Consider the following 15,303-nt stretch of genomic DNA (forward strand, 5'->3'; position numbering starts at 1 on the left):
GACATACGGCAGATCCTGCTCTCTCCACAAATGCAAATTCCTCTGTGCACGCAGCCTGGAATGCACGGTAATCATCGTCTTTTTTTCTTTTCGCCATCTTTTCCGTTACAAGGGTTGAAGCGGATAAACTAGCTGGCTATCTGATAAAATTGATTTCTTCACCTTTACAATGACCCGGACATGCTCCCGAGCCATTGGTTCCCGACCCGACCCACGGGTGACCCGTGACCCGTGAAATTTATCTTCAAAACTAATTTCTGTTTACTTTAAAATGACACAGTATTATTAAGAAATATCACAAGTATTTTAAAATCAGTTCCAAACTGATTTTTTTTTTCAACTCAAAATTGTCTGGGAGCCATATGCCGTCACCGGAAGAGCCATATATGGCTCGCGAGCCATAGGTTCCCGACCGCTGCTCTAGTGTTACCGTAGTTTCGGTGCGTCGTGTGGTCCCATCGTCACTGGTCTCAACGGAAATGACAGGCACCGACTCCTGAGGCTCTTCCTCCACCGTGTACGACTCCTGCATCACCTGACCAGGCTCCATCCTGAACTATGAGCACACAAACATACCCACACAACTGACTGAGATACTTGAAAATACTAACTGACACAGGACCATTATCAAATTACAATGCTGATTTCAAAATAGGATAAATCATTTGTTTTTTGTTTTTGTTTTTTAATTAATTTCAGCATACCACTGAAAATCATGTTTTTGTTTTGAACATGTTTTTGTTAACCAATAAAACAGATGTACATAACTTTTTATTTCTAAAATAAAGACTGTTTTGGCAAAATTCAACCCTCTTCAACTGCAAAGACATATTTTGACTCTCATGTGCCTGAGAATGGTTGAAGAATTCATTTAAAAAAAAATTGTAACAGAACTCTGCTGGGACAGGCTCCAGCATCCCGCAACCCCAATTGGGATAAGAGGCTTGGATAACGGATGGATAGAACTCTAATGCACAATAGCCTATAGTCAATCAGTGGATGCTTACATGACACGTCCCGTTGATGTAACCCTCGTTAAGTGTGAGCCTTTCTATGTCTGCATCACAAGGAACACGCCCGTTCTGCAAAGAGGTGAAAAGACATCAGCTTTAAGGGAAACACACATATACACACACCTTACCAGAGTCCCATGGATACAAGCGCATGGATCAGCACGGATCAACAGACATGATGAGAACTCACACACATTTATGCAACATGGTAGCCTCTGACCAAGCAGTTGAATTACTAAAAATAGTCATTGTAGCAGGCTACCATACAACATTAGGAATGCCATTAGATCAGCTTCTTGTGGTATGTAACCACACCAACACACATGCACACAGACACACCACAGAGCCTTAAATTGCATTTCACACTCTGTACCAAAACCTGGAGTGTAGGTCTCATGCATTTTTACACTCCATAATAATAATAAATACAATGACAGGTCAGGTGATCAAAACAATTACGTGAATAAATGAAAGAATAGTCAAGCATTATTTATGAAGGAATGCATGGATGAAGATAATGAGTGACCCATGGGATGACTAATGACCTAATGAATAAGATTTTACTAATAAGAAAATTACTGAGAGGTAACACCTACATATGTCAACGCCATAAGTGGCGCCCAACCAGAGGTGCACTTCCCTCTCTAGGCACAGGAGGAGCTCCACCTATCTCTGTCACATCTCTACAGCATTACCTCCCTAACTGAGAGGTACAAAAGGAGGAGACTGAGAGGTGATTGCTGGATCAGAGACAGGCGACAGTAATATCTAACTGAGTAAGAAATAGAAATTACTTGTGGGTAGCGAGGCCCGGAAGTTGTAGGGTAAGGACGAGGGCAACTTATCCGAGAAAAACTCAGACCAGTTGAGATAGATGGGACAACAGTAGAGCAAAAGGAGCACACATGCCTTAGAATAGTTCACAGCCAAAGAGGGGTAGCAGAGAGCGCTGGGCAGATGTGAGCATGTGGGAACCTGTCGATAAAGACTGAGGGCGTGTTGTGCCGTCTGTGAAAGTGTGGAGGAGACATGCCAAGCCTCTCGGCTATGTAAACACAGCAGTGATAAGAACCAGTTACGGCCACATTTCTGTTCCCCTCTCACGTACACATATACACAAATGCACGCACACGTGCAAACACACACACACACACACACACCCACACACACACACTACCTACTACCTGAGCTTATCAGCTGTTAGCATTAGCTGGATCTAGGACATGCAAAGGGAATAAGAGAAGAGTGAACACGTTGGAAGGCTTGGGTGTCAATAGTTTCTCCATTTCTAAAAGGTGCTTAAGGCTTACAGTGAATAAACATTTGTCAGTAAGTTGCCACGTGTGTGTGTGTGTGTGTGTGTGTGTGTGTGTGTGTGTGTGTGTGTGTGTGAGGCAAATGAGAGTGAAGTCATTCACCAGCCACTGAAACCAGGGGACTGACTCAACTGTGATACAGGAAGAGAGGGCGTGTCGCCAAAACCAAGAGGGGGATCATGGATAAAGATACACCTAGGCACCACTTTCTCAGAATCTGCACTCAGCCTAGCACCAAACCGCATTGATAAAAATGCGGCTGTGGGCTTCCATATGCCGAAACAAAACATTGATAACTTTTGAACTTTCCCTCCAGCTGACATGATAGTAGCAAAAGTGAGCATTTGATGTGAACATGGGAATAGAAGAACACAGTGATAATATCAAGCAAGGTGTCGATCTCTGCATGCAAACACATGAGCAGCAGCAGTTGGTTAGACAAAAAGATGCCTGGGCTCCAATGGGCTGATAAGCTTGATGGATGGAGAGAGACAATAGCGGAAAGGCTGTTATTCATATGGAATGAAATGGAGGGTTACTGAGGGGCCGATGGAAAATGGAGGTGGCGTATGATCGCCAGCGGACGAAAGCAGTGAGGTGTAGCAGGGCAGCCGGGGAGACAAACTACCTTCTCAGGCAGATTATATTGGAGCTTCATCAGCAGCTCGGGTGCTATCTACAGGGTCTAAAACTTGTTTAAAGACCATTGGTGAACATTTTAAAATAAATAAATAAAAATCAAACGCAAAACATGTCATCAGATCCAACCTTACAAGGCGGCATTTGTTAAACCCGAGCTTGGACTTATGGTCTGGTGCCAGCCAACCCGTCAAAGCTATAAAAATGGGATGGGATGGCAATGAAAATGGCGATGGACAAAGAGTGAGCTCATTCGGACTGGGGAATGGGCCCCCAGGGGTTTCTTTTCGGTGCCTGTGGACGAGGGCTTGTTTAGCGTTACCTGCATGCCGGGGAGGGGGCGGGGCAGGGTACCGGCACACGACCTGCGCTCCTCCTCCAGAGCTCGGCTCAGCATCTGAAACTGCCTCTCCTGCTCCCGCACCGAGGCCAGCAGGGAGGCCGTGCTCGCACACTGCTCCATTCACTCGCTGAGAGCAGAGCAGAGGACAGGACAGGGTTAACACCAAAGAGCAAGACGAGGATTTAACCAAATGTGGGATTTAACCATTGTACAGACAAAGAGAGAATGAGAGAGCGAGAAACAGATAGACCTTAACCTAAGCGCACCCAACCATAACAGTGCACAGATACATAAGACACACGGGTGAGGACAGGGTTAACCCCTTTACAGTCAGCACACATCTGGGGTTCACACGCATGTGAAGATGTTTTCTGTGCAGGGGGTGAAAACACAGCGGGAGCCGACACAAGATACAAGAAGACTGAGGCAAAGCGGAGGAAAGGAAGGAGAAAAAGTGAGAAACTCAAGCACACAAGAGAACAAAAAAAGACAAAATGAACACAGGAAATGATAACAAAAGAGAAGTGCGAACGCAGAGAAGTAGGAGAACATGAGGAAGAAGAGATCCCAGGAAAATGGAGAGAAAGCACGTGGCAGCAACCGATCTCACCCAGCTCCAACTCACACTGGAAAAATCCATCTGAAAAACGATTATTCGATTTCAAGTCTTCAATCATGTCATTACATAGACAGGAAAGAACAAATGGCGATCTGTGCTGACGCAACTCGTCATCCTCCAAGACACCGTGAATAAATATTCAGAGATAAGAAAACAAAAATGCGAGATAATGTGTGAAGAAGGGAGATAGTCACTGTGTCATATATATATATATATATATAGCCACAAAGTGTGGCGCTTGTTAGCACCTCTCTTCCGTTGGTAGGGGAGGGTGTGTGTGTGTGTGTTGGGGGGGGGGGGGGCGCACCTGGAGTCTAAAAGTCATTTTTGGAGCTTTTTTTTATTATTATTATTATTTTACTGTGGACTCACATCAAAAGAACCCTCTCAAAGTAAGCACAATTAAATGGATAAAACAAAAAAAACAAAAAAAAACGATACTAGGTCAAAACCTAGAAATTGGTCAATATTTGACATTGTGGCCAGTTTGTTAGACGGCTTGTGAGTGGTAGTGTCTATAATGTGAATTCCTGGATATTAAATGTTCATCTGCAATTTTCTGTAGTGGTCCCAGTAATATTTATTGTTAAAGTGTGCTGAATTAGCATATCACATGACATGGTCAGGCTACATTTGAGTTAAAAGGAAGGAAAAAAAGAAGAAGCTATAAATGCAGTTCCAAGAACAATACTTCCCACTCATATCTTGGGATGTTTGACTCAAAGAGAACTTAATTTAATTGTAATTACTCATTCATTAGCCAAACCGCTTATCCTGCTCTTAGGGATGCTGGAGCCTATCCCATCAGTCATTGGTCGGCAGGCAGGGAGACACCCTGGACAGGCCGACAGGCCATCACAGGGCACGCACACACACACACACACACTCGTTTCGCTATCCTAATGAGGACCCCTCATTGACTACATTCATTTCCTAGCCCTTAACCCTAACCTTAACCACGCAAACTACATGCCTAACCCTTACACTAAAACCAAGTCCCAACCCTAAAATATACCCTTTTCCTTGTGAGGACCCATAAAATGGCCACACAAAGTATGTGGTTTCTGGTTTTTCTATCCTAATGGGGTTAAACACACACACACACACACACACACACACACACACACACACACACACACACACACAACCCTAGAGACAAATTAGTACGGCTGATTCACCTGCCCTACATGTCTTTGGACCGTGGGAGGAAACCGGAGCACCCGGAGGAAACCCACGCAGACACGGGAAGAACATGCAAACTCCACACAGAGGACGACCCGAGACGACCCCCAAGGTTGGACTACCCCGAGGCTTGAACCCAGGACCTTATTGCTGTGAGGCAACCGCGCTAACCAGTGCCGCCTAATTGATAATTGTAATTATACCTATTGTGATTATTAACTCCCCTTCTTTCATCTGTTTCTATCTGCAGATATCTCTAGTTTTTCTAAGACTCACTCTATGTTGACAGGTGAATTCACAAAGAATGGATTGCGGCCACTGATAGCAGCATTATTTGGGCATCACTTGCAACCGCTATCTGCCTGGTCTCAAGGTCCAACTGACAAAACATATTGTGCTAATGATATTATAGCACAAACACACCCATAAAGTTTTGCCTTTGATTGTAATTATCCATGTGGCAAAGTATAAATGGGGGCTTTGTGCAAAGAACACAGTAGACAGGTTCAATGTCTTCCTTGATGTCATCAAGTGTAGCAAGACTTGTTTGACCTGGCAACCTTATCTTTGAATGATTTCGGTCTCAGTTAAATCAAAAAGTGATATTCTCCTTCGAAATATCCACTCATGAGCACGCCTGGCATGGCATAACGATGCCTTTGCCTGACTACAATCACTGCTGCCATGATCACTGGAAAGTCTGGGCATCAGTTACCACCAACTCCCTGAAGATGCCAATAATTTTCACTCTTAACTGCATGTGGCTATTAGCACTGGTGTTTGTGAATTGGACTTTTTTTGAAATGATGCTCATTTGCATAGAAAGGTGCCAATTTTGCTCCAAATGCATGCATATTACCTAATTCAAATATGTACAAATAGCACCGGAGCACCCAGATGCTATTTGCTTGGCAGCACAGTTTGGGGTACATTTCACCCTTTGCGGGTGCTTTGATAATTACACAGTTTCTTTTTGTCTTATTTGTGCAGATTAAAGGCTCATTTATGCTCCCTTTATGTACGTAAATAGATACAGTGCATCCGGAAAGTATTCACACCCCTTCACTTTCCCCACATTTTGTTATGTTACAGCCTTATTCCAATCCAAAATAGATTAAATGCCTTTTTTTCCCTCATCAATCTACATACAATACCCCATAATGACAAAGCAAAAAAGGTTTTGTAGAAATTTTTGCTAAATTATTAAAAATAAAAAACTGAAATATTGCATGTACATAAGTATTCACACCCTTTACTCAGTACTTGGTTGAGGCACCATTGGCAGTGATTACAGCCTCAAGTCTTCTTGGGTATGAAGCTACAAGCTTGGCACACCTATATTTGGGGTGTCTGTGAATGTTCTCATTCATCCAGGTCATGGTTATCCAAAGGAATTGAATCAAAGTCAGACTAGCTTGGTCTAGTCAGAAAGGCACAAACTGATGAAGCCTCTTGGATGAGAGGCGAAACGTCTTCACAGATATATACCAAGTCCAGTCGCACTTGATTCAATTCCTTTGGAGATATTTAGGATACTTCTCCCATTCTTCTCTGCAGATCCTCTCGAGCTCAGTAAGATTGGACGGGGAGCGTCGCTGCACAGCTATTTTCAGGTCTTTCCAGAGATGTTCAATGGGGTTCAAGTCTGGGCTCTGGCTGGGCTGGGCCACTCAAGGACATTCACAGACTTGTCCCGAAGCCACTCCTTCGTTGTCTTGGCTGTGTGCTTAGGGTCGTTGTCATGTTGAAAGGTAAACCTTCGCCCCAGTCTGAGGTCCTGAGTGCTCTGGAGCAGGTTTTCATCAAGGATCTCTCTGTACTTTGCTCCATTCATCTTTCCCTCGATCCTGACTAGTCTCCCAGTTCCTGCCGCTGAAAAACATCCCCACACCATGATGCTGCCACCACCATGCTTCACTACAGGGATGGTATTAGCAAGGTGATGAGAGGTGAATGGTTTCCTCCAGACGTGACGTTTGGCATTCAGGCCAAAGAGTTCAATCTTGGTTTCATCAGACCAGAGAATCTTTTTTCTCATGGTCTGAGAGTCCTTTAGGTGCTTTCTGGCAAACTCCAAGCGGGCTGTCATGTGCCTTTTACTGAGCAGAGGCTTCCGTCTGGCCGCTCTACCATAAAGGCCTGATTGGTGGAGTGCTGCAGAGATGGTTGTCCTTCTGGAAGGTTCTCCCATCTCCACAGAGGAACCCTGGAGCTCTGTCAGTGACCATCGGGTTCTTGGTCACCTCCCTGACCAAGGCCCTGCTCCCCCGATTGCTCAGTTTGGCTGGGCGGCCAGCTCTAGGAAGAGTCCTGGTGGATCCAAACTTCTTCCATTTACAAATGATGGCGACCACTGTGCTCTTCTGGACCTTCAAAGCTGTAGAAATTCTTTTGTAGCCTTCCCCAGATCTGTGCCTCGATACAATCCTGTCTTGAAGGTCCACAGACAATTCCTTTGACTTCATGGCTTGGTTTCTGCACTGACATGCACTGTCAACAGTGGGACCTTATATAGACAGGTGTGTGCCTTCCCAAATCATGTCCAATCAAATGAATTTACTACGGGTGGACTCCAGTCAAGATGTAGAAGCATCTCAAGGATGATCAGTGGAAACAGGATGAACCTGAGCTCAATTTTGAGTGTCATAGCAAAGGGTGGGAATACCTATGTACATGCAATATTTTAGTTTTTTATTTTTAATAAATTTGCAAAAATTTCTACAAAACCTTTTTCACTTTGTCATTATGGGGTATTGTGTGTAGATTGATGAGAAAAAAAAGGAATTTAATCCATTTTGGAATAAGGCTGTAACATAACAAAATGTGGGGAAAGTGAAGGGGTGTGAATACTTTCCGGATGCACTGTACGTCTGTTTCAAATGTTCTAAACGTCACTGCCCACATACTTCCCATCCGTGTTTTACATTGGCATGGTTGATAAGCAATACATCCACTACAGGGCAGTTCAGAGTTAAGTTCAGAGTTCACAGGTAAGGTGACTAGTGTTACGGCCTCCTCTTCCTGCCTGCTGGCTTTGTCTCCGTTTCAGTTTCAGGCTGGCAGTTTTCGCGCTTTATTGTTCCCGCGCTCCGGGGAGGCTTTTGGGGATCTGCGCGCTTCCTGACACTTCCGGGTCCCACCGCTTCCTCTCTCCGACCAGCACATTGTTTTATGAACTTCATTCATTTTTTTTTGCATTATTAAATATTTTGATTATTATTGCAACCCTTGACTTGTCTCCCTTCTTTTGTTACGTCCCTTGAGTCGGGGTTGTAACAAGTGGGAGCTCGTCCAGGATCTTGGTTTGAACCAGGCTTTCGTTATAGCCTATTGCCCCTAGTAGCAGCCTATTGTTTTTTTGTTTGTTAGAGTGTTTTGTTCATTTCATTGCTTGGCAGTGGTTATGATATGTCAGTGATATCATTTGCTGCGCGCTGTTGGGAGATAAGTCCATTTGGGTATTTTGCGGCCATAGTTGTTGCGCCTGTTCGTTTTTTGTGCTGCATTGGAAAGCGGACCACGGTTTGTCTCCAGCCATCCGCGCAGGCTGGGGATGCCTTGCTCTGCTACCTGTTGGGACATCAGACCTAGGGGTGAGTGTTGGTTGTTCCTTGTGCAGTGGTTAGAGATTTGGGGTGGTTTGTTGCTACCCAGAGCTGTCACATTCTATTATTCCCACGAAGGCATAAGCAACATATTCCCTTTGTTGGGGTACATTGGGCATTTGTTTGATATTTTAGTTTGTTATTTTTGTGTGGTGCTAGCGGTCAGAGCATCCTGTCTCGGGAGCACAGCCGTGGTTCTAAGAGTCGCCAGCTCACTGGTTATTCTGAGCGAGCCAGCGGTATATAATGTGTAAATACCCGCCACGAAGCCACACAAAGACTAGGGTGAGTTATCTAGGGCTTGGGGAAACTCCACTTTGATATCTCTGCCCCTGCGCTTGGCGCGATTAGCACGGTTGCCTCTAGTTTTGGTTTGGTGTGTTTCGGCAGGTGGAGGAGTGAGGCATATTGTCGTCATAGCTACTCGATACGCACGACTTTGGTTATTATGGCTACTCTAGTGGACGAGTTTGTCCAGCAGCCATCCGATGACTTGCTGAGTAAATGTACAGGAGACCAGCTTATGCAAATTGCGGAGGCCTTTGAGATGAAGGTAAGTGGTTCCCGAAAAAAAGAGAGTCTTAGGTCTTTTCTGTCTGACAAGTTTAAGGAGACCAGTGTCATTAAGAGTGAGGCTAGTCCACCTCCGCATATGTCAGCTACGTCACCTGCTGTTCTGCCTATGAGTAGTAATTTGACGTTTGAACAACAAAGGGAGTTGTTATTTATGCAACTTAAGTTTGATAGAGTTGAGCGACAGAAAGACAGAGGAAGCTAAGAATGCGCTCGAAAAGTTAAGACTAGAACTCCAACGGGAGCATTTGGTGTTGATCAGGGAAGGTAAAATGGTGGAGGGCTCTCCTACACCCAAATCCCCTAGGGGGAGCGATGTGACTGCAAATCTGCAGCTTCTGTCTAAGTCTAATGAGGATGACCCAGATACGTTCTTTGTATTATTTGAGCGAGTCGCTGAGACTAGAGGTTGGTCTGATTCGGACCGCGTACTGCTTCTACAAAGTGTGTTAACGGGTAGAACTCAAGAAGCCTACTCTGCTTTGAGCACTACTGAGAGAGAGGATTACACGACAGTTAAAACTCCGATTTTGAGGGCCTATGAGCTCGTCCCCGAGGCTTATCGCCTGCGGTTTAGGGGCTTAAAACGAAAGGATAAACAATATCGTGTTTACTTTGTCCGTGAAATGAATATGCAGTTTGGTCGCTGGTGCACTGCTTCTGACATGTCCATATTTGATGTGTTGTGTCAGTTGGTTGTATTGGAGCGATTTAAAGATTCTGTCCCGGAGCATCTCGCAGTCTATCTTAATGAGCACAAGGTAGATACAGCCGCGGAGGCTGCTGTTTTAGCCAATGAATTTGTGTTAACACACAAGGGCCGTTTGGGGGACACCCGTGCTCACGAGTGGGGACGTAATGAGAAGGAGAGTTCATTTGGGGCTCGCCACGCTAGACACGGTGCTGGGAACGAGTATCCGTTTGTTAAATCTGATGGTGGTTCCCAAGGAAGGGTGACTTTCATAGAGTCTGTAACTACTGTAAGGGTAGGGGTCACTGAAAGGATGAGTATCCTGTCCTGAAGGCTAAGGCCTCTAAGTCACCACCTAGCACCAAGGTAAAACCTGCTGTACTTGCAGTTTCAGCTGACAACTGGTCTATTCCTGTGTTATCTCCTGACCTGCAGCCAGTCAAGAAAACCCCTGCTGGTTCAGATTATGCACCGTTCATTACGAATGGCTTTGTGTCTATTGTTGGCAGTGAGGAGAAAGTGCCAGTAAGAAACTTGCACGACACTGGCGCATCATAATCTTTTGTTTTGCAATCTGTGCTGCCCTTTTCTCGGGTGATGGATACAGGTGACAGTGTCCTGATCCGGGGTATAGGACTTAACACCTTGTTGGTTCCCTTACATAGGCTCGTATTTACCTCTGAGCTGGTAGAGGGAGAGGTTATTATGGGGGTGCGGCCTTCGTTGCCTATGCCAGGGGTGGAGGTTATTTTGGGGATTAATCTAGCTGGTGGGCGCGTTTGGCAAGACGTTTCCCCACCTCTGGTTGTTTCGTCTGTCCCCCTTTACACTGATGAAAGTGAGAAGTGTTTCCCTGGGGTTTTTCCAGCTTGTGCTGTAACACGCTCTATGAGTCGCACGACTGCTGTGGGTCCTCCGGTGGTCCCTTGTCCAGTGGTCGATAACTCCAGTGATCACCTGTCTAAACTTCCCGGTTCAGTTACTCGAGATGACCTCATGAGAGAACAAAAAGCTGACCCTAAATTGGCAGACTTGTTTGACCAGGTTCTCTCTACTGATAAGGTAGAGAGTGCTGCTGGGGGCTATTACACCCAACATCAGTTACTAGTAAGGAAATGGGTTCTCCTCATGGGGATTGTTTTGTCAGAGATCCAGTCGTCCAGATTGTAGCGCCCCATGCGTTCCAAAAGAATTTCTTGCAGGCTTTGTATGACATTGCTGGTCATCTGGGTGCTAAGAAAATGTATGATCACATTTTGCATCATTTCTATTGGCCTCGGTTAAAGGCTGATATTTCTGTCTGTATTTGAAAGTGCCATACCTGCCAGCTGACTGGAAAACCTAATCAGGTAATAAAACCTGCTCTACTGTATCCTATCCCTACTATCAGTACACCTTTTGAGCACTTGATCATTGACTGTGTTGGTCCACTACCTCGGTCGAAGTCAGGCAGCATGCATCGGCTGACCGTGATGTGTCAGGCTACCAGGTATCCTGCAGCCTATCCGTTGCGTAGTATAACCACCAAGTCTATCGTGAGGGCTTTAACGCAGTTCATGTCCGTATTTGGTATCCCTAAGGTTATCCAGTGACCAGGGGTCCAACTTAACGTCCCACATGTTTGCACAAGTGTTGAAACAACTGCATGTGAAACACAACCAAGCCAGTGCCTATCATCCACAAACCCAGGGTATGTTAGAACGCTTCCATCAGACGCTGAAGTCGCTACTCCGCTCCTATTGCACTGAGTTGGAGCGAGACTGGGAGGAGGGTTTGCCTTGGTCGCTCTTGGCTGCCCGCGAGGACAATGTTGTGGTGGATGCTCTTTCCCGTGCCCCTGCTCCCTGAGTTGGGTCAGGGCACGGCTAGTATTTGTGTTCTGTGTTGTGTGTTTGCACTGTCCTGTCTGTCTCCGTCTCCCTACCTCCTCGTCTCCGTCCTCTGGCTCTCTCGCCCCTCTTAAATTTGCTTCCTAGGGCCCTTGGTTGCTGAGGGGTGGGGGGTCCACCAGGGGAGGTGACCGGAGGTTGTCCCAGGTCAGGCCAGTATTTTTTTTTTTAATTTGGTTTGAGTTGTTTGAGTCTTGCTTGTTTTGTTGTTGTTCCTGTTAGTTTCGGGTCCTTTATGGTCCCCGATTTGTGTGTGTGTGTGTGTGTGGGGGGGGGGGGGGGGGTTACGGCCTCCTCTTCCTGCCTGCTGGCTTTGTGTCTGTTTCAGTTTCAGGTTGGCAGTTTTCGCGCTTTGTTGTTCCTGCGCTCCGGGAAGGCTTCTGGGGATCTGCGTGCTTCCTGACACTTCCAGATCCCATCACTTCCTCTCTCCGACCAGCACATTGCTTTTTTAACGTTATTCTTCTTTTTTTTTTCTTTTTTTTTTCTTTTTTGGCATTATTAAATATTTTGATTATTATTGCAACCCTCAATTTGTCTCCCTTCTTTTATTACGTCCCTTGAGCCGGGGTTGTAACACTAGGCTGCCGGAAATTCACACGAAGAAGAGAGCAAACATGGCAACGGTGGAGATCATGATCATGTATCTGTTAAAAAAGAGGCAAAAAAAGAGGCAGCGTCTTAGAAGGCGGTGGTCTGTGCGGCCATTAAATACATCGCAGCATGTGGACGGAGAATTCTTCTCCCTGATTTTATCTATGAGAGAAACTGACGACGAACACCATTTCCAATAATTCACACAGCCTTTCCTCAAAAGTTTCGCCATTTTTTCGTCTTCTTTGTTGTGTGTTGCTGGCTGGTCACGCGTGAGCTATTAACTACACTACACAACACTGCCCCCACAATTTCCTGTGGTATTTCCGGTTGTACTCCTCCATTTGTACGGATCTGCAAGCTCCCAGCAAACGTGCAGAAATACGGAATAAATGAACGCAGAGTAAGGACAGAAGGCTCCGTCCATATATGTATACGTATTTAACGTTGAGCATACATTAGCTCTTAGTGACTGCAAAAGCTGTGCAATTCTTTAGTGAATTCACCAGTGAGTGATTGTCAGAGTGATTTTTATTTGGGGTGTTTTAACTGTGTGCTCTCCCTCATGCCTCTTGGCGCTCAGCTGACCAATCATGTAACATCAGTGACTTTGCTGGTCAACTGATCCAGCAGCCCAATCGTGTCAAACATGATCACTCAGTCTGGGACATTCACTTTTGTGGTGCTGGCCCAGCCATAAATATTTAGAAGACCTGGAAGTCGAATGCTTTTAAGGAAGTTACATGTAAAATCAGCTCCAATACCCACCAAAAGGCTGACTGCTTGTTCGGCGCGGTCTATGAAAATTGTGTTACATGCAAATTAGTTAGGCTGTATAGCTGTATAATAAATAATGCATAATAAAACAGGCACCAATGGTTTACCAGCCCCCAAAAGAAATATCAAAACGAATACATCAAAACTCCCTCCTCCAATCACATAGCCTCATTTAACATTTCTCCTGTAAGGTCAAAAAAAAGGTCAAAAATTAAAAGTATTGGGAGAAAAATGTCAATGACATATTTTACTTTACCACCTCTCTCTTTAAACATTAAGCTTATGCTTCAAACCACCGCAACTATGAATGTTTGCAACAGTAAAATAAGCCTCACTTCCTAACAAAAACGTTTAAAGAAACCAGTAGCATGGAGCGTAAGGGTAAGAGCCAGGGCTCCCTGACATTTACAACATTCTTGTGAATGCAGAATGAGCATCTAATTGGAGGTTTTTCTAAAAAATAAGAATTAGAGGGGAATCCCCCCCAAGAGAAAAATAAACATTTTAAAAGAAAATGTAGCCTAAATTTTATCCAAAAATGACCGAGCCTCAAATTGCATCATCTTAATAATCTCACTTATTTCATTTTGTAAAAAATTAGACAATGTCAGCACGCACACAAAAGGTTTGAGTTTGAGAACTGACTGACTTAGAACAAGTTCAAAATTTCCAAGAACCAGGTATTCATAATCAGAATCGGAAACACTGTCATTTCATGCACTTGCGCACATGAAATGAAACATAATTTCCCCCAGCCCACAGCAATGCAACACAAAGACAAAAACACATATCCAAAAACTACAAGAACACATATATCCCAACTAGCACATATAACTAAACTACAAAAAAAAGAAATCACTGTCCTGGAGAATGAACGCCAGCCAGGATGACTGTCGGAACTGCCGGTATGCATAGGCTAGCAGTTAGCTTAGCCTGCCCCGCTTCCATGTCTTGTCAGACTGACCTCAGTATTTCCGCTTCGGGTGCAGCTCTGGTCAGGGCTGTGGTCCTTGGGCCCACAAGGACACAGCAGACCAAGCTCCCTCAGCTGATCCAATGCTAGCTCTCCGAGACAGACACCTTTGACACACCTCCCTGGGCTCCACACGATGACACTAAAAACAGTCAACGCTAAGCGAGGCCGCCACCAGACCGTCCTCAGTGTTATCGGAACTGCCAGTCCGCATGGACTAGCAGTTATCTTAGCCTGCCCCGCTTCGGCGTCCTGTCAGGCTGCCCTCGGTGTTACCTCCTCAGGCACAGCTCCAGGCAGGGCCATGGTACCTGGGCCCATAGGACGCAACAGACCAAGTTTTCCCAGCCGATCAAGTGCCACCTCTCCCAGCCACGAAACAAAGACAAACTTAGATGCAGACACAGACAAAGACACTGCAAGGACGGTACTGGGTGAGGCCGCTGCAAACGTGAGTTCGCACCACCATCTTCCCACACCAGTACTGGGTGAAGCCACTGCAAATGTGAATTTGTGCCACGATCTTCCCACTAATGAAGTGTCACTTACTGAAATCCTGGAAACACAATTTCGGTCTTAAAAAATTCAGTTCACAAAAAAAATTGAAATGCATTAAAGCATTAAAAAAAAGAGCCTATAAAAAATATTAGTCAACCAACAGATGTTGCCCTGATGTCTTCATCACAGGTTACATCGTGTGTCAACAGAGCATCAAGTCTGTTCATAACAACGCTGAGCAGAGGAAAAGCAGAATCAATACAGAAAACTGCAATCACTGCAATAACATAATCTCACCTAAAGGAGGAAGCATCTCTAATAGGATTTACTGCATCATGGTTTAAACCTGAAAGAATGCTGTTTTTAATGCTAGGCAAAACGCATGATTAATATCCCGGTATTTACAGGATCTTTATTTATATCCTGCATCCTATATCACTAGATGTTAAATCTGACTGTATGCCTTATGCTTGTAAAATAAGAATTCTTAAGAATGACACCATCTAGGTGTTGTAATTTTAGTCTATTATTACAGGAAGATGACCAACATCCTAAACCCCAAATTCTAATTTGGTTTCTTCTTCAAAAATT

At 44.9% G+C, this 15,303-nt stretch overlaps 1 protein-coding gene across 6 annotated transcripts in view; it reads right to left on the bottom strand.

The window, feature by feature from the left end:
* ctnnd1 (catenin (cadherin-associated protein), delta 1) overlaps positions 1-15,303 on the bottom strand; it is a 47,300-nt gene that overhangs the window by 26,895 nt on the left and 5,102 nt on the right. For 4 of the 6 annotated variants that reach the window (XM_056279475.1, XM_056279477.1, XM_056279474.1 and 1 more), the window contains exons 2-4: positions 3,291-3,438; positions 1,008-1,082; positions 431-556 (exon numbers count right to left, since the gene is read on the bottom strand). In XM_056279475.1, coding sequence (XP_056135450.1) covers positions 431-556; positions 1,008-1,082; positions 3,291-3,431 — 342 coding nt within the window. In that variant the 5' untranslated portion in view covers positions 3,432-3,438. The remainder of the gene's footprint in view (positions 1-430; positions 557-1,007; positions 1,083-3,290; positions 3,439-15,303) is intronic. The other 2 variants (XM_056279479.1, XM_056279478.1) reach the window with 1 other exon arrangement.

This window comes from Lampris incognitus, chromosome 5 (assembly GCF_029633865.1).
Source record: "Lampris incognitus isolate fLamInc1 chromosome 5, fLamInc1.hap2, whole genome shotgun sequence".
NCBI lineage: Eukaryota > Metazoa > Chordata > Actinopteri > Lampriformes > Lampridae > Lampris > Lampris incognitus.